We start from the raw sequence: 20,153 nt of genomic DNA on the forward strand, positions 1-20,153 counted from the left end.
CTGTGTTTCTGGGCCGCCGCCGGTGTCGGTAAAGCTGCATCATGCAGAATGAAACGTGGAGGAGCTGTGAGGCGGAAGCAGCCGCTGGCACAAACGCGCTCAGACGGACCGGTTCCGTTTGCGTCACGAGACGACACACAGAAACTGGACCCTGCAGGACCAATCAAGTCCAACCGGGTCCTGATCGGGTTTCAGTGCTGCTCCCAGTCCTCTGTCCAGGTTTGTTCTGTAATTACAGACCTGGGGGGGGAGCAGCTGTCTCACACACACACCAACAGGTGCCGCAGACAGCCAGAGACCTCTGCCCTCCCCTCAGAGACGCCTATTCATCCACACAAAGCTAGCAGATGCTAACCTGGCTGGGGGGGGGGGGACCAGGACACACGTCCTCCATCGGTTCCAGCCGGTTCCCAGTCACAGAGCAGGGAGAACGCTCCTGAGGTTCTGGGAGAACGGTGGAGATGTTGAGACCTGGAGCCGGTCTCTAAGTGTTCTGGACCGCCTCCACCTCTGAGTTCAGTGCTGCTCCAGGTTCAGACTTTAAATCTCCTTTAAAACCTCACTTTGGTCCTAACTTTATTCAACTCAAGTCATTTCAGGAAACAGTTTCTGCTCAACATTCACCGCTTTAGTCACTATTTCACGTCCGTTTGATATTTTATTATTATTTTTATCATTATTATTATTTCTGTGGGCCAACTTTGGTGTTTTTAATGTTTCCTAAGTCTGGTGAACATTAATGGTCTGTTGCTGTATGGCTCTTTTACCGTCTTTAGTGACCAGTTAATTCTCCTTTTATTGACTTAAACCTTTTAGTTTGTTCGTCGCGTTGCCTTTTCCTTTTAGATGTACTTCCAGGTCAAAGGTTGCAGTGAAGCATCTAGGACATCCGGCACCGGTCCTGGTTCTGGGCTTTTGGTCCATTTGCACCGCCTCGGTTCTTTGGTTCCCAGCATCTTTGTCTTGTTTCTGAGAAGAAGACCATCAGGACGTCTGAATGATTTCGTCGCTCTGACCCGAATCGTTGTTCTGGTTCTAAGGCGCCACGCCGCTCCCATAAGTCCCCTCTCTCTCTGCTCATCCTCGTGTTGCTGAAGGACCGTCCTCCTCCTCCTCCTCGTCTTCGTCGTCTCCGTCCATCCCTACCAGCCCAGCACTCCTCCGCCTGCAGCAGTTGTCTCTCTGCTCAACAAGCGCTGCATTCATGGAGCGCTCACACATCCAGCAGCTGCTGCGCGCTCCACGGCAGGGAAACCCCGCCTGTCCCCCAACAGCCGCGCACAGCTGGCCACATCCATAACGCCGCGCTGCGTTCTCCTCCACCTTCACCGCTGATCCCCCGACTTCAGCTCTTTCCCTCCGGTTCTGTTTCCTCCAGGGATGCTGATGAGCCGCAGCAGTAGATCTGCCGGGTCTAATTAATACAATTAATACTAATTAAACACCGTTTAGACGACACCTCTGACCTAAAAAGCTCATTTTCAGCAGGTTTTCAGGGAGTTTGTGCAACAGCAGACTCCTGGGTGTGCCCCCCCCTCCCCCTCCTGGGTGTGCCCCCCCCCCTCCCTCTGTGTGATTAGACATCAGCTCTTTCATCACCTGAAATACAGGATGAGTCCAGAGGAGCTGCAGCGTGCCTCGGCACGCGGCCGGGCCTCCAGGCGACGCGCCAGCCGACCAAAACTCAACGGCGCCGATTCTCCTCCGTTAAGGGAAGCCCACTGGTTCCTCAGGCGAGAGAAACCGGTTCCATGCGTTGGTCGAGTGGAAACGGGCCAGGATCAGGGTTAGAACCGGTGCTGATCAGAGGTTAACGGATCACCCAGCAGAATACCTGAAACCAGTCTGAGCCCAAACGCTGCGGCTGGGACAGAAACCCGTTTGGGTTAGCCGAGCCGGGCGGCCCGGCCCAGATGAACAGAACCGGCAGATAAGCTGATAGGCTTCTGAACATCAACCTGTCCGGTTCTGCTTTACTTCATCAGGTACGGTTTCTGACACACAGCCACCGACAACACTCTTCAGTGAGGATGTGGTTACTGAGGAAATAACTGACAGATATCAGCAGAGACGACCCGTTGAGATGACGTCAGAGGAAGAAAAGACCAACGTGATCCAAACGGACGGGAAGGAACGTTTTCTGCCTCCTTCATGCAGGGGAGAGCAGGAGAGAGCGCCACTCTGAGGACAACAGGAAGGCTGAACGGTGAACCGTCTATCAGCGGAGACGTAGCCTAGCTGCTCTGACCGTGCTAGCATAACGAGCTAGCTCGTTTAACTCCAGATGTTTCTGTGTTACAGCGGCCGGTCCCTCACAACGATCATTATAGAAACAATACGAGCTTCTACCAATTAATCACAGCTCAGAGAAAACTGGACCTGCTGGGCAGAACCGACGGGTCAAAGGTGAGATCCGGAGTCTATAATAAACAGATTTAATGTCATAATTTATAACCACAGCTGTTGTCATGGAGATTTCCACAAGATTTTAACTGGTTTATTATTTTGATGCTGATTTTGCTTCAGAATGATTGAAGTGAGAATTTGGGTAATAATGACACTGTAAACGTCTAAAAGATAATGCCTATTCTCTTGATTTTCAAACGTATACAGTTAAAAAACTACAGCATACATTTCCCAGCATGCATTGCATGAAAAGGTGACACCTGTTGGACGTTGGAACAATAAGAAGCAGCAGGGAGGGAAACTCCTCCTCTTTTCCACCAATAAAGTCGTCTTTGTGTTGGAAGAATACGGCCTTGATCTTCACACAGTAACACACACACAGTAACACACACACAGTAACACACACACACACACACTGACACACACACACACACACACACACACACACACACACACACACACACACACACACACACACACACACTGACACACACACTGACACACACTGACACACACACACAGACACACACACACACAGACACACACACACACACTGACACACACACACACAGACACACACACACACACACACACACTGACACACACACACACACACACACAGCTGTAATGAGATGATGCAGTTCAGCTGACAACTGACCAAAGATGCTCTTTATTCTCTCACTTCATCCCTCCTTCTCATCCTCCTCCTCATCCTCCTCTTCCTCTGAGGAAGACTGAACCTCTGGGAAGCTCGGACCAAGATGCAACGGGGCGGCTGCTGTCTGTGTGCAGGGCGTGGTGCTGAGGAGGACCAGGTTTCAGACGAATGAAAAGAGTCTGAGCCTCTTTGTGAGCTGCCTCCAGGGCAGCACACACACACACCTGCACACACACCTGCACACACCCCTACAGGTGTGTGCAGGTGTGTGTGTGCTGCACTTTCCCATGGGACCATTTATTGTTATTTCCAGCTAGAAAGCTGAATGGAGTCCGATGGACACACCCACTAACTCAAACCCTCCAGGTCCCACCTGAGGCCACGCCCACACACAGGTAACTCCTCTCTGACGCACACACCTGAGACGCCTCCCTGCTGCTGCTTTCCTGACACAACTCTGACATCAGCAGCTGATGTGATTATTTTTATAATGTTTGACTTTATTCTGGGTCTCTTCTTCGGTTGTTCTGAGTCTGCTGTAAGTCACAGCGCCCCCTACTGTCACCCCAGCTGCCTCCAGATAGCTCCTCTTTAGTCGCTGCTGGTCAATTCAGCTTATTTATATAATTAATTAACATCCCATCATCTCAAGTCTCTTTCTAAAGTCAGACTCCATCAGATCCTCCAGGTTGGTGAGAAAGTTTCCTCTCTAAGGAAACCCAGCAGGTTGCTTCAAAGTCTCTCCAAGCAGCATTCACTCCTCCTGAAAGAGCGTAGAGCCACAGTGGACAGTCGTCTGCATTGTTGATGGCTTTGCAGCAATCCCTCATACTGAGCATGCATGAAGCGACAGTGGAGAGGAAAACTCCCCTTTAACAGGGAGGAGAACCTCCAGCAGAACCAGAACCAGGCTCAGTGTGAACGCTCATCTTTGCAGCAATCCCTCATACTGAGCATGCATGAAGCCACAGTTTGTGTTTCGTGTTTTTTTCTATCCTATTTGTTGCTTTATTCACGTTTTAAACCATTTTGCAGCTAATTTTCCCATCATTTCTAGTCCATTAAGTCGCATCATCTTAGTGGTTATTTTAGACTCATTTAGACTATTTTCTGCACCTTTCATCACTTTCTGCAGGTTTGTTTATTTTTTGTTGTTTTCTGCATCTTTTGGGTTAGACAGCGTTAATATTCCTACTTGTTTTATGTTACTGCAACACTTTTAATATTTTCCACCTCGTTTTGTTTTGCATTTATCGTTCTTCTCCCCAGTCAGACTAAACTGGCTCTTTTAATGTTCAGTTTCTTCCACTTCCTTAACTTTAAGGATATCAAATGTTTTTCTATTATTTCTGGCGAGCAGAAGTGAAGTTTCTGGGTGAATTGTTGCTGGAACTGAGTTTGAAGCATGAGGAAAGGAGGGAGGAGGGGCGCTGCGCTGCGTGTTGACAGTCATCATATCGCCTGTTTGTGGACGTTTTGTCTGCAAACATGGAGGACGGAGACGGCTTCAACCTTCACACACTCAGCAGCAGTAATGCAGCCGATGATGCCGCCGGCCGCCGTGGCCGTCAGCGGGCGCTGACTAAAGCTGAGCAGGACGGACAGGTGCTCAGGTGTGGCAGCGGGGGGGGGGGGGGGGGGGGGGGGGGGGCCTCAGTGACACACATCTGGGTTTCCAGACAGGCCGTGGTGAGTGACGGCGTGCTGCGCTGATTCACGCCGCCTCACTGTTACCATCAAGAACGTGTGTCATCAGGAAGTAATCACCGCCGACAGGATGTCTGAGGCAACACCGCCGGCTCCTTCAAAATAAGAGCTTCTACAGAGCAGATGGTTCTGCAGAGATGGACAGAACTACAGGATGGGTCCCCGTCGCTAACAGAGTTCATCTGTGGTGCGTTTGAGGCCCAAAGACTGTGGGAGTTTTCAGTCTGCATGCGTTTAATAAGCAGAAGAAGAAACTCAGAGATTTCCCAGAGTTCTGATCCAAAACTTGAATTCAGGATCAGTTCGAGTTCAAACTGGGAGGAAAAGCAGAGAAAGCCCAAAGAGGAAACCAGCAAAGACGCCGCGGCGTTCAGCGGGACCGGACCGGAGAGAGGGAGAAGAAGAAGAGCAGAAAGTACGGGGGGTGGGGGGGGGCATGCCAGCCCTGCGGTCGCCGTGGCAACGGGGCGTGTCCCCTGTTTGCAGAACAAACGGCGGTACCTGCGCCCTGCAGCCGAGCATGTGTCAGATTACAGCTAACAGTCAGATTAGCAGGGATTACGCAGCTCTGTGAGCTCCGTTCACATGCTGCAGCTCAGCTGGGGGGGGGGGGGGGGGGGGGGGGGGGAATGGAGGGATGATGGGATGGAGGGAGGAGAGGTGGGTTCTGTCGGGGTTCTATCGGGGTTCTATCGGGGTTCTGTCGGGGTTCTGTCGGGGTTCTATCGGGGTTCTATCGGGGTTCTGTCGGGGTTCTGTCGGGGTTCTGTCGGGCCGGCAGCTTGTGCTGTGACGGTGGTTCTGACCCGCTCTCTCGGCTGCTGTCTGCATGCTGGGCCTCCTGACAGGACTGATTAGTCAGCAGGAATGCAGAGCGCGCTCAGGGCGGGGAGAGCAGAACCGGATCTCTGCAGCCGGGCCTCGGGGCGCCGCTCACACAGAAACGGACCCGGATGCTGGCCGTGGTTAGAACCACTGGGTTTGGTTTGTTAATTAACTCTGATTGCAGCAGAGAACCGCGCCCGGCCCGCTGACTGCCAGACATGTTGGATCAGGAACTCCGTTAGAACCAGGAAGTCCGGAGAACCACGGTCAGAACCGCTCTCCGCTAACAGAACACGGGCCCGGTCCTGCTCGCTGTCATGGTAGCGGTCACTACCGGACTCTGGCTCTAGCTGCTGCTGCACGGGTCAGAACCACCAGGACTGGGTTAGGGGGGGGGGGTGACTTTCTCACCAGGGACGGTTTAATTCCTGCTTTTTGTTTTTATTTGGGTTAATCTGTGTTCTGGTCCGTATCAGCAGAACGTTGTAGTTTAGCCGTAGCTTGTTAGCAGCAGCTAACGCTTTCTGCAGGCTTAAATGTGCTGAGTCACCCTGAGCAGAGAGAGGGATGACGGGTGGAGGGATGAGGGGATGAGGGGTGGAGGGATGAGGGTGGATGGAAGAAGAGTGGAGGGATGGAGGAGTGAGGGATGAGGGATGAGGAGTGGAGGGATGAGGGGTGGAGGGATGAAGAGTGGAGGGATGAGGGGTGGAGGGTGGAGGAGTGGAGGGATGAGGGGATGAGGGGTGGAGGGATGAGGGTGGAGGAGTGAGTGCTTGCTGTCAGGCCTGTTGTGTGGGATGCCAGCGGCTCTGAGGGTGTGGTGAGAGAACGCTGCTGATAAGCAGCTTGTGGAGCAAACTACTGCTGAGCAGTGTGATGGTTAGGACACACACACACTACACAACACACACACACACACACACACACACATTAACACACACACTAAACAGTAACCAACACACACGCCTGGAGCTACCTTCAGCCTGCTGGCGGCACATAAAGCCGTATTTACTGCAGGTCCAAAGTCCGAGCGGCTCTACTGTGAAAGAATGTCGCAATGATTGGAGGAAGAGGAGGAGGAGGAGGAGGAGGAGGAGGAGGAGGAGGAAGAGGAGGAGGAGGATGCTCTGAGGAGGATTCGTATCATAAACACCAGGTTGCTGCTGGTTCTGTTAACAGAACCGGGTCCATGTTGCGTCTCATTAACTCAGAAACTCTGCTGAGCTTCAGCTGCTTCTACCTAAAGCCTCTGTGTTCACACACAGCTCGCAGCAACAGGTGGGGGAGGGGGGACACCAGGTCTGTGTTGTTTTATGTTTCTGTTACGTCTGGCAGAGTGAGGGAATAAAGCAGGTTAGATGCTGATCACACGTGTTTCTCCTGTGCTGTTCAGACTTTCCCCTCTGAGCTCCGACCCGTTTCTGCTCCTCTTAATGTTTAACTCGGCCCGGTCCAAACACACCTCTGCAGATCCAAGTCCAAACGTCCAGAATCTGCCAGCTGGTTGCAACAAGAAGCAGGAAAGCTGTTTTTTTTTTTTATCCTGCAACAGATGAAAACGCCTGTTTCTGCTGATCTAAGCTCAGAGGCCTGATTGGTCCATCCTGAGAGAATGAGGAAGAGGACGGGTAACAGGAAGTGAAGCAGCCTCTCATCAGGAGAGCAGAGGAGGAGAAGGAGGAAGTGGACAAACAATAGCTGCTCTCTGTGCTGCTGCTCCGACTGGAGCCTTTATTATCTGCAGCTCCACACGTGTCACAAACGCTTCATCCTCTGCAGGGAATTCAACTACAGACCACAGAGAGGTGGCTGCAGCTTTCTGCTCCACCATCCAACATCAGAAACCATCGGCTCGGCTCCGAACGAGCAGAAACCGACCCGTGGAGCAACCTCCTCGGGTCAACGACGGACCACCGGCGACACGCAGCCAGGGGTCTGGATCCTCGGTCCCGCCGCTCTGGGTCCGGTTCCACTGCCAGGTCCAGAACTTCACTTCTGACAGAAGCCCAGAGCGGGCTCAGCATCACTTTCTCAGCTTGATGGTGAAAAGCAATCAGAGGCGAGTCTGTCCATAAAAACTACAGAAAACTACCAGAATACCACAGGAAACAAAAGAAAACTACAAGAAACCACAGAAAACTACCAGAAAACTACCAGAATACCACAGGAAACAAAAGAAAACTACAAGAAACCACAGAAAACTACCAGAAAACTACCAGAATACCACAGGAAACAAAAGAAAACTACAAGAAACCACAGAAAACTAGAAAACTACCAGAACACAAAACTACCAGAAAACTACCAGAATACCACAGGAAACAAAAGAAAACTACAAGAAACCACAGAAAACTACCAGAAAACTACCAGAATACCACAAGAAACCACAGAAAACTACAAGAAATCACAGAAAACTACCAGAATACCACAGGAAACAAAAGAAAACTACAAGAAACCACAGAAAACTACCAGAATACCATAAGAAACCACAGAAAACTACCAGAATACCACAGGAAACAAAAGAAAACTACAAGAAACCACAGAAAACTACCAGAATACCACAAGAAACCACAGAAAACTACCAGAATACCACAGGAAACAAAAGAAAACTACAAGAAACCACAGAAAACTACCAGAATACCACAGGAAACAAAAGAAAACTACAAGAAACCACAGAAAACTACCAGAATATCACAAGAAACCACAGAAACTACAAGAAACCACAGAAAACTACAGGAAACTACCAGAATATCACAAGAAACCACAGAAAACTACAAGAAACCACAGAAAACTACAGGAAACTACCAGAATACCACAGAAAACTACCAGAATACCACAGAAAACTACAGGAAACTACCAGAATACCACAGGAAACAAAAGAAAACTACAGCCTGGAAACAGAATAAGCCTCAAAAGAGCTGAACCGTTCCAGATAAACAAACATTTAGTTTAACATTTTCTGAAAGGTGCAACAAACTGAGGAACCCTGAGCGTCTTAAAGGCGACTGAAGACGTCGTCAGAGGAAGATTAAAAAGCTTTAAATCAGCTTCCTGAAGAGAAAATTAAAGAAGAAGAAAAACTAAACGACCACTTCCTGATTTCAGGCCAAAGCAGAAATCTGAGCCGTTTTCTGCAGATTAACGCATCCTGACCCGGACAGGAAGAGGCCTCAGGCAGAACTCTGCGGGTCAGAACCGTCTGCTGGGGAAATCTCCTGGAGGAGAGTGTGGGCGTGTCTCTCTGCACTCTGGGCTCTGATTGGACAGAAAACAGGAAGCCCTCCAGCAGCGTGAAGCCAGCGTAATGTACCTACGATGGGATGGAAGAACTGTTTAAAGGTTCTGAGTGTTTCCGCGGGTCAGAACCAGAATCCTGCTAAGCTGAAACAATCCTCTGACTGTGGAAAAAGTAGAAAAACTAAAATGCTGAGTTGGATAAAGTCCAACTTCTGCTGGGCTATGGAGGTCCTTCACCTGTTAATGTCTGCGGGGGAACCTTTAACGGGTCTTGGTGAATGTTTTTAACACCCAAAGGTCCCTGATGTTTTCATGGATCAGTTTCTAGAGGTTCTCACAGCCATCAGGAGCCTTTCTCTGTCTCTCTTTCATTTTGAAATCCACCCTCTGACAGACACTTCCTGTTTCAGACTCGTCCTCCATCTTTCTGTCACATCCAGCGTCTGCGATGACTCAGCAGCAACACCTTCGTGCCCCGGCAGCATCCCAGAAGTCTGACTCACAGCCAGGAGGATCCTCCGCTGCTGCGCTTCCAGCTAACGCGCCGCTTCGGGCCCAACGGCCGCCGTTTGTCATCAAACAGAGACAACGCACACCGGATGCCCCACAGTTCACTCAGACTGATGGAAAACTTCTCCAGAGACAAAGTCAGCGGGAGACTCAAGGGAGTCGGACCCAAAAAAAAAAAGATCCAAGCCTTCGAAATGATCTTAACGTCACAACAAGTTGAAACAGAACAAGCAAAATCACCACACCTGGATGTTAACCAAGCCCCCAGCAGAAAATAATAAGACACAGAACAACTGTATAATACAAAGAAATGCCTCAAATGTTCCAACTCTGCATTTACAGACACTAAATACACTCATCAAAAGAGGCAAAACAGGGGAACACAGAAAGTCCTGAGGAACAAGTGAAGTCAAGGTGGCAACAAAGATGCCAACGGTGCAAAACCTCCGAACTCATCAAATGAGGAAGGAAACAGAAGAAAGAGGCCAAAAAGAGACGGTTCCTAAAGTTTCAGCATTCTGTTTGTTGTGTGTATTCTGGGAAAAGTTCATTTCTCCCTTTGGACGATCAATAAAGTTTAAATCAAATCAATCAAAAACAGCGAAAAGCGTCACAAAACGAAATCTTCAGCCACTAATGAAACCACAGCAGCCAAGAAAAGCCTCAGTGAAACTAAAAACTACAAGATTCAGGCTAGGATGAAACTTTCACTAAACAATATGAAATTATAAATATCTGCCACCAAAAGAAACATGAAGATATCCTCAACATGTAGATGCAGAGATTACAAAATGTGGACACAAAGATGAACAATATGAGAAAAACCAGGATGAAAAGACTCTGAGATTTCTTTCATTCAGCAAAAAGTGGAATAAAACGACAAACTAGGAGAGAAAACCTCCAAAAGAAAAGAACCGTCACAGAACGGCAACATCCAGACACAAAGCAGAGAAACTAAGACCCAAAGAGCCGCAGAACCAAGCAGAACTGCTTCCAAACTCAGAACCATGTCAGGAAAACACTACGACCAGGAGACAGATGGATGCCAGGAATTCCTAGACTCCCAGAAATGTCAAAAAATATCCAAACTGAGCACTAAAAACCTCATTAATCTAACACTTTCAAAATAAGAGCCCAAGGACACAGAGGCCTGGTTTCTCAGGTTGCTCCGGTTCAGCCTAGGAGGAGGAAGGTGGGAAACCATCTGGTCCAGCCTGAGGTGCCGGACCCATCCCCCCATCCTTCATCCTCCTCCTCCTCCTCCTCCTCCTCCTCCCTGTCTGCATCTGAACCAATGAGACCAGCTCCTGACCAGGTCTCTGTTCGTTTACGGCTCACTCCTCTACATCAGGGAGTCGACTGCTGCCTGCTTTGTATTCTGCTCTGAAAACTTTTATTTTGTTTCACTTTAACTTCAAGGTTTAGAGCAGAAACTTGGACTGAGTCAGATCCCCAAATCTGCAAATAAAGCCTTCTACTCAGCAACATTTACACTCAACTGAGAATTATTTTGTCATCTGCTCTTTTCTAAGATATTTCACATTTAACAGCGTTAGTAATGTAAAGTGTTAGCAATGTAAAGCGTTGGCAATGAAAGTGTTGTCTTTGTAAAGCGTTAGCTCTGTAAAGCATTAGCTATGAAAAGCTATGTAAAGTGTTAGCTATGAAAAGCTATGTAAAGTGTTAGCTATGAAAAGCTATGTAAAGTGTTAGCTATGTAAAGCATTAGCTTTGGAAAGCGTTAGCTATGAAAAGCTATGTAAAGCGTTAGCTATGGAAAGCGTTAGCTATGAAAAGCTATGTAAAGAGTTAGCTATGTAAAGCGTTAGCTATGGAAAGCATTAGCTATGGAAAGAGTTAGCTATGTAAAGCGTTAGCTATGGAAAGCGTTAGCAATGTAAAGCCTTAGCTATGAAAAACTATGTAAAGCGTTAACTATGTAAAGCATTAGCTATGTAAAGCGTTAGCTATGAAAAGCTATGTAAAGCGTTAGCTATGTGAATTTTTAGCAATGTAAAGTGTTGGCAATGAAAGTGTTAGCTATGTAAAGGATTAGCTATGTAAAGCGTTAGCTATGAAAGCTATGTAAAGCGCTAGCTATGAAAAGCTATCTAAAGCATTAGCTATGTAAAGCGTTGTAAAGCATTAGCTATGTAAAGTGTTAGCTATGTAAAGCGTTAGCTATGTAAAGCGTTAGCTATGTAAAGCGTTAGCTATGAAAGCTATGTAAAGCGTTAGCTATGTGAATTTTTAGCAATGTAAAGCGTTGGCAATGAAAGTGTTAGCTATGTAAAGCGTTAGCTATGTAAAGCGTTAGCTATGTAAAGCGTTAGCTATTGAGTAAAGTAATCTGTTCTAGCAATGTTACAAGTGTTAGCTGCATTAGCAAGGTTAGCGGTGCTAGCAGTGTTAGCAATATTTATGCTGTTTTCTATTTAACTCAGAAGTCGGAACTAGGAGCTGGGAGCGTTGTTCGCCTGAGTGAACAGCATTGCAGTTGGAGAAGTTATGATTTCCAAAAAAAAAAATATCAGGATTCCAATATGGAGGCTAGTTTTGTTCATAGTGTCTCTTACGAACGTCGTTTAAAGCTGTACTTTTCACTTCCAAACACCACTTTGTATTCTTTTGGTTGCAGCCGGTACATGTAACATTGATTTTAGACGTACTCTTACAACCGTGTCTTTAAAAATAAATGTGTTTTTATCACAGCTAACTGTTGTTGATGTGAGGAGCTGCCATATTGGATCCGATAATCGGCCTTAAAAAATGTCTCCGACTTTCTGAGGGAAGGTCCGACTTTAACGACCGTTCCAGTTGATTCTTCCGATTGGAACATCCGACTGCAGCTGGAACGCAGCATCAGTGATAGCAGACAAATGTAATGTAGTATTTAGTTTTTAAAAAAACCTTCTGGAATGTAGTCAGATTTTGCGTTTTCACGTAGCTTTTTAACCGCCTTTAATCATCGGCATGAACTTTAACATTTAAGAGAAGTGACGATGTTACTCAGAGCAGATGAAGCCAAAACATGTTTTGACCAGAAATGCTGAAGAAAATGAGTCAATATTCATGTTTATGAATTAAAGCTCCCTCCCCACTCCTCCTCCTCCTCCTCCTCCTCCTCCTCCTCCTCCTCCTCCTCCTCCTCCTCCCTCCTGCTCCTCCTGCATCTCCTGTCCGCTGAGGGTTGGAACATAATCTTATCTAAAAAAAGGTGGGGCTATAAATAGAGGGAGAAGAAGAAGAAAGGAGGAAAGATGAGGAGGAGTGACCTCTTGCTTCACCTCCTGCTGCTCCCAGTCAGCATCAACAGGTCCTGAGCTGGATTTCTCTGCAGAGCTCCGGCATGTCAGAGTCAGAGTGAGAGCGTCTCGGGGGAGGACTACAGCTTTTAATTAGCTGCTTGACTTCTGTCCCCGTGGACCTGAACGCCCCACAGAAACACCCATTAACACGCCCCGGGTCACATGACCGCCGTCTAATTAGCCCCACGTTAGCCTCGTTAGGGACAGACTGCAGGAAGGTTATGTCAGCGCTGCTTCCTCTGGGTTTCATCACGTTTAGACCTTTAAACGCCGTTAATTAGCTAAATAAATTCATTTAAACTAACTAAACTAAATCATGGAGAATAAAACAGATGAAGGCTCTCTGATTTATTTCAGAGCTTTTAACGACGTAGCGCATATTTTACTCTTATATTATTACACTGATACTGTGGCTGTTACACACGTTTAGCCGATTTCAAGACATAAATATAACTTTATAAATAATAGAACGTTTTAGAAACTTATTTTACAAAAAGTTTAACAGTGAAATTTTATCTAAACTAACTCATCCAGCTAAACTAGATTTCAGGTAATAATGTTAGACAAAAATATTTCCCCCTATGATTAATAAGTAGAACACTGTTGCTCCCAATTTAAATATAATTATTCATTATTGAATATATTATATTATCTAATTGTTTTTTTTTATTTAAATTGGTCATTTTCTATTATTTCTACCTAAATGTTATCAATGCTATTAAAATGTTCATTATTTTTGTATTGTTGAATAATTTACTTTACATTTTACTGACAATTTTACATTCAAACAGGATATATTTAAGTGATAGTTATTTTTAAATAGATTATTATCATTAATATTTTTAAGTAGTTTATTATTATTATTATTATTATTATTATTATTAATAATAATAATAATAATAATAATAATCTGGGCTGGGTAAAGCAGTGACATCCAGCATAACTAACTGGAGGCGGCTGCCCTGATGATGAAGAAGAGATGGAGATGAAGATGAAGAGGAGTCCCCCCCCCACAGGAGCACAACGCGCTCTTTGTGCGTCGCACATCATCCGCCGCGTCTGAGGAGGCGTTAGCGGCCGCGGCGCTGAGGAAGAGGAGGAGGAAGAGGAGGAGGAAGAGGAGGAGGTCGTTTTCTGTGATGAGGAGGACAGAGGGAGCTCCTCAGAGGTTCTGACCCGCCCGTCTCTCCAGGGAACCAGGAGGACTTCCTGGACCTCCTGCTGCAGGAGCTTGGCTGTCTGTGAGTGCGAGGATGCAGGGCTGCTGACGCCTCCTCCTCTGACGCCTCCTCCTCTGACGCCTCCCTGCGCTAAATGAGCCTCAGAAAGCGGTTCCAGGCTGGTTCTAACCACCAGAACCTTCAGCATCCAAACCCATGGGAGGAACCCACTTTGATGCTGATTACCCGGCCCTCCTGCCCGCCCCCCCCCCCCCGCCTCCTCCACCTCCCCCCGCCCAGAGGAGCCCAGAGGAGCCCAGAGGAGCCGGCCCTGAGAGCGATCAGCGCCGAGGGTCCGGTGCGCCTCAGTGTAGAATTTCGTGATGGAATGCTAACTGCTCGCCCGGAGCATCAGGAGGACCAGCAGCAGCCCAGACGTGGTCTGGACCGGGTCTGAGCAGAACCGGGTCTGAACAGAACCGACTCTGAGCAGAACCGGGCTCTGAACAGAACCGGCTCTGAGTAGAACCAACTCAGAGCAGAACCGGCTCTGAACAGAACCGGCCTCTGTGCAGAACCAGGCTCTGAGCAAAACCGGCTCCAGCGCCGTCTCTGCAGAGAGGTTCTGAAAGCTTGTGCATCGAACAGCCTACAGAACCGCTACAGAACCGTCAGGCTGTGAACCCGACCCGCCGGGCCTCCGACACCAGCACCTTAAAATAAGGCGTCCAGAACAGAACCAGAGGCCGTAGGTCCGAATATGAAGGCCGAGCCTCGTAGATCAAAGCAGCAGGTTCTGTTGGGTTCTAAAGAGTGGCAGCAGGTTGGAGCCCAACCCAAAGCTTGGTTCAGAACCGCAGGAGGAACCAAAGAGAGAATAAAGTTTCTAGTTTTTGTTTTTAAGAGAAACCCGGTTCTGAAAGTTCTGCAGCGGCGTGGGTTAGAGAAACCTGTGCAGCTAGAACCCAGGCAGCAGAAACGGACCAACCAGCGGTTCTGATGAGCTCCATAAACAAACGTCAGAACCAGAACCGAGCGGTCCAGCTGTACCTCCAGATCTATGGGAGCTTTGGGTCAGGTTCCCTCCACCGCTGACCGGTACCGCCTGAGGAACCCAGAGGAACCCAGGAGCTTGAGCTGGACCTCCTCCCTCCCTCTCTCTGTTTTAACAGAGAACCTCCTCTGGTGGAACCCAGACCAGGCCGTCATTGGTTGCCGCGGCTGGGGGGGGGGGGGCCTCTCTGGTCGGTTCAGGCCGACTTAGGGGGCTCGTTCCCGGCCACAGCAGCTTCCTGCCCGCGGCTAGCAGAGCTGGGGGGGGGGGGGGGTGGTGGTGATAAAACTACCGAGTTTAATTAAAAGTTGCAGCGGAGGCAGAAGACAGAGACTGGAGGAGGAAGAGGAGGAAGAGGAGGAGGAGGAGGATGCAACAGGCGTCACGTCGATGCTGCTGCTGCTGTGGAGGCGGGGGAAAGAGTCCCAAACACGGAGAAAAGTGACCAAACTGCCGCTAAAAGTGGCGCAAAGCGGGCGGCAGAGCTTCTCCGGCAGAGCCGCTGCCGCTGCGCTGCGGTTTATAAATGAACGGAGCTCGATTTAGGGCCAAAAATGTCCGAGCAAGGTCACCCAGGATCTAGCTGGAGGCAGTTAGCCCGGAAACCGGGCCGGGGCGTTTCAAAATAAGAGCCCAGCAGCTCATCAGCAGCTCATCAGCAGCAAACACCGAGGATCAGGTAACAGTGATGGTTACACACAGGGACAGGCTTCATTTAAACTTTCATCAGCCACAGTTTATTAAGATTGTTCATCAGAACCCCTGAAAACACTGAAGACCACCAGAACCTGCAGCCAGGACCACAACAACACCACCGAGGGTCAAAATCCAACATGGATGCCATGTCCAGACCGTAAAAATAAGATAATAAATAATAAATCTGCCACACACTCCTGTAAGCGACAGCGATGCAACAGCGTGTATAAAATATGCAGAAATACAGTATAATTAGTTTGCTTTGATGGATGTAGAGTTAGTCTGTTCAGTGAACATAATGCTGTGTTTGACTTCTATTAGGAAAACTAATAATAAAACACTGCCATGTTTTAACCAACATTTATGTAAAAATCCAACAGTCATAGTTAAAGTAATAACACATTTATATGGACAGCTCACTAATTTTACTCTCCAATAAAACAGAAATATCCACCTGACCAGATACTATTAAACACATTTTTTTAGCTTGCATTACTAATTGTGGCACATTAACCTAAAAAAATGACATCAGAAATGGCTCAGGCAGTAATTACTGAGTTAATGAAAGCATCACAAATACCTGGAAAATGTAAAATGGCTTTGACTTTTCTTGGCCAAAGTTTTTTTTTTTTTTGGACCATTTTTTACTTTTTGGGCCAAAGTTTTTACTTTTATGACCAACGTTTAAAATGTTTGGCTAAAGTTTTAACTTTTTTGGCCAAAGGTTTTATTTTTTTGGCCAAAGGTTTTATTTTTTTGGCCAAAGTTTTTATTTTTTTGGCCAAAGTTGAACTTTTTTGATCAAAGTTTTTGTATGTTTGGCCAAAGTTTTAACTTTTTGGCCAAAGTTTTAACTTTTTTAGCCAAAGTTTTAACTTTTTTGCCCAAAGTTTTAACTTTTTTGCCCAAAGTTTTAACTTTTTTGCCCAAAGTTTAACTATTTTTGACCGAAGTTTAACTTTTTTGACCAAAGTTTTTATTTTTTTGGCCTAAGTTTTAACTTTTTTGCCAAAGTTTTAACTTTTTTGCCCAAAGTTTAACTATTTTTAAACCAAAGTGAACCGGGACACAGAATCACGGCGACCAACGTCCCTCGCGCTACGGTGACGTAGAGGAACGCAGCGCCGCGGTTCTCAGGCACCGAGCTCAACAGGTGTTTTATTGTGAAGGGTCAGGCCGGAAGCAGCCGCGCTGGTCGCCGCCAGCTTGCCGCTCTCGCTGCTGGGACTGATAGCTTTACACATGGCCACTAGCAGCGAGGCTCCGACCAAAGTGCACCCAGATATGGATGCTCGTCTCCGGCAGAGAGCAGACTTTGACCCCCCCTCCCTCCACCCCCACCCCGCTCTCTCTCTCCGCTCCCCCCCCCCTCCTCCTCCTCCCTGCGGCGGAAAATAACCGCCGAATAACAGCCAGAAAAGTGCAAACGGCTGCTGAAAGTTGCGTGAAAACACGAAGTTGTGGCGGATAATTAGCTGCAGTCGGAGGCGGAAGAAGAGGCGAATTCCTCCGCTTGGATGCGCATCAAACTAGGAAGCAACGCGGAGCGGAGAAAAGAGCCCCCCCTCCTCCGCCGCCCGCCCCCTCCCCGCGGGACCGGAGAGCAACTTTGACCCGACAGTTGGACCTGTTGCTCGGAACCGGGCAGCAGGGCGCCGCTGGCGGCGGAGGACGGCTGACTTACCGCGGACTTTGTTGGGGTTGGGCTGCTTGCGCCGAGACATCGTGGCGAGGATGATGATGATGATGATGGTGGTGGTGGTGGTGGTGGTGGGGGGATGAAGTAAAAAAAAAAAAAAAAGAAGGGAGGAAGAGGCAGCAAAGTGGCTCCGAAGAGGAGAGGAATCAAAATGGCGTTTCCGAAGGGATGTGCAAACTTGGACAAACTTTACTCCGGCTTCTCCTCCTCCTCCTCCACCTCTCTCCTCCTCCTCCTCCCGCTGCTGCTGCTGCTGCTGCTCTTCCTCCTCCTCCTCCTCTCCTCCTCCTCCTCCGCTCAGAGGAAACAAACACGGCGAAGTCGAGCGCTGAGCTCCAACGTCTGCTGCGGAGGCTGGCTGAAGTGGTGGCCGGGCTGGCTGCTCCGCGCCCCGGCCTGTCTCTGTCGCCGTGCCTCGGTGTGTGCGCCGCCGCTCCGAACCTGATCAGTAAAGCGCATCACGTGTTGCCTCTCCAGTCTCCAAGGGGACGTGGCCACCAAGCATCTCTGCCTTTACGCACGGACACGCTGCTGCCAGGGGCGCGTCCAGGAAGCTTTCAGAGCGGGGGGTTGGGTGTAGATGGGGGGGGAGTCCTGGTGGAAACCCAACTTTATTAACTTTATTTGTTTATCACTATTTATCTGAAATAAGATCAAGTGAGACGTGACTGTGTGTAGGGAGGGGGGGGGGGGGGGGGGTGATGGATGGTGGAGAACTCACTGTGACGGTAAAACACAGAAGCAGGAATAAAGTGTGTGTTTAAACTCGTTCAAACAACTTATTTATTTATTTTCTATACATTCATGACAAATTTGGGAGTATGAAACTATTATTATTATTATTGCTGTTTCTGTATATGCAGGAAGTGGGTGCATAAAATAGTTAAATTAGCTTTAAAAAAGACCAATTTAAACACATCTTAGACTATTTTCATTTGATTAAATTTAAAGTGCAGCTCTGATGCGCAGCAGGGTGATGAGGGATTGCTGCAAAGCCGTCAACTATGCAGACGACTGTCCTCCGTGTCTCTGCTCTGTCTTCTCTACCATAGAAAGTACTCCTGGGTCAATGTGAGCTTCTGTGCTTTCTGTGTCTCTGCTCTGTCTTCTCTAACATAGAAAGTACTCCTGGGTCAATGTGAGCTTCTGAGCTTTCTGTGTCTCTGCTCTGTCTTCTCTAACATAGAAAGTACTCCTGGGTCAATGTGAGCTTCTGAGCTTTCTGTGTCTCTGCTCTGTCTTCTCTAACATAGAAAGTACTCCTGGGTCAATGTGAGCTTCTGTGCTTTCTGTGTCTCTGCTCTGTCTTCTCTAACATAGAAAGTACTCCTGGGTCAATGTGAGCTTCTGAGCTTTCTGTGTCTCTGTTCTGTCTTCTCTAACATAGAAAGTACTCCTGGGTCAATGTGAGCTTCTGAGCTTTCTGTGTCTCTGCTCTGTCTTCTCTAACATAGAAAGTACTCCTGGGTCAATGTGAGCTTCTGAGCTTTCTGTGTCTCTGCTCTGTCTTCTCTAACATAGAAAGTACTCCTGGGTCAATGTGAGCTTCTGAGCTTTCTGTGTCTCTGCTCTGTCTTCTCTAACATAGAAAGTACTCCTGGGTCAATGTGAGCTTCTGTGCTTTCTGTGTCTCTGCTCTGTCTTCTCTAACATAGAAAGTACTCCTGGGTCAATGTGAGCTTCTGTGCTTTCTGTGTCTCTGTTCTGTCTTCTCTACCATAGAAAGTACTCCTGGGTCAATGTGAGCTTCTGAGCTTTCTGTGTCTCTGCTCTGTCTTCTCTACCATAGAAAGTACTCCTGGGTCAATGTGAGCTTCTGAGCTTTCTGTGTCTCTGCTCTGTCTTCTCTAAGCCCCAGTGGGTGGAGGCAGATGAGCGTTCACACTGAGCCTGGTTCTGGTTCTGCTGGAGGTTCTCCTCCCTGTTAAAGGGGAGTTTTCCTCTCCACTGTCGCTTCATGCATGCTCAGTGTGAGGGATTGCTGCAAAGCCATCAACAATGCAGACGACTGTCCACTGTGGCTCTACGCTCTTTCAGGAGGAGTGAATGCTGCTTGGAGAGACTTGATGCAACCTGCTGGGTTTCCTTAGAGAGGAAACTTTCTCACCAACCTGGAGGATCTGATGGAAGCTGACTTTGGAAAGAGCCTTGAGAATTGGAGTTATGTAAATAAAACTGAATTAAAAACTTGTATCCATGTAAGGTTGTCTGGCCAAAGGTCAGGGTACTGGCACCAATCTTGGTGCCGAACCAGCAGCTGCAGCTCTGATCAGTTTCATCCATATTTAAATATTTTACTCTTTAAAATGGCTAAATCTGCCCATTATGTGACTTTACATGACAAAAGTCTGCGCTAAGCCTCAGAGGAAGAGTTTTTAAGCAGCTTCCAGTGAGAAAAGTCTCCCTAAAACAACAACAAAGGTGAGACCTCCCCAGGTTTAAACGCAGCCTGAAACTCCCGGGTTTCTCTGCACAGGTAACACAATGACACCCTGGACACACCTTCATTTCATCATCGAGGCCTTTGAGAGATAAGAAAACCAGCCTCCACGCTTCTGGGGGCGGAGTCATGGCGGGATCTGGAGAGGATGCCAACTGTCAGCCAGCCTCAGCGTTAGGGGGGGGGGGGGGGGGGCTGTTTCCACACAGGGAGGGTCAATCTCCCGGCTCCATTTTCCACAGACGGAGGAAAAACTCCTGCAGAATACTTCAACAATCCAGCAGGGGAAACTCTCTGCAGGGCAGCTTGCTACCTGTTTGCCCAGTTTTTGGGTTCAAACGTTCAGACGCAGCTCGTCTGCAGCTACTAGCAACACTTTTTACTGCCAGAAACATGCTGTTAGTATATTTAAACATTGATTGTTACATTTTAATCCTTGATTGTGTACCATTT

General features: G+C 47.9%; 1 protein-coding gene across 2 annotated transcripts in view; it reads right to left on the minus strand.

Annotated features, from left to right (window-relative positions):
• rreb1a (ras responsive element binding protein 1a) overlaps window positions 1-17,320 on the minus strand; it is a 53,899-nt gene extending 36,579 nt beyond the window's left edge. The window contains exon 1 of one of the 2 annotated variants that reach the window (XM_036125557.1): window positions 17,246-17,320. In XM_036125557.1, coding sequence (XP_035981450.1) covers window positions 17,246-17,285 — 40 coding nt within the window. In that variant the 5' untranslated portion in view covers window positions 17,286-17,320. The remainder of the gene's footprint in view (window positions 1-17,245) is intronic. The other variant, XM_036125558.1, reaches the window with a different exon arrangement.
• Between the last annotated feature and the right edge of the window lie 2,833 nt (window positions 17,321-20,153).

This window comes from Fundulus heteroclitus, chromosome 21 (assembly GCF_011125445.2).
Source record: "Fundulus heteroclitus isolate FHET01 chromosome 21, MU-UCD_Fhet_4.1, whole genome shotgun sequence".
In the NCBI taxonomy this organism is placed as follows: Eukaryota; Metazoa; Chordata; class Actinopteri; order Cyprinodontiformes; family Fundulidae; genus Fundulus; species Fundulus heteroclitus.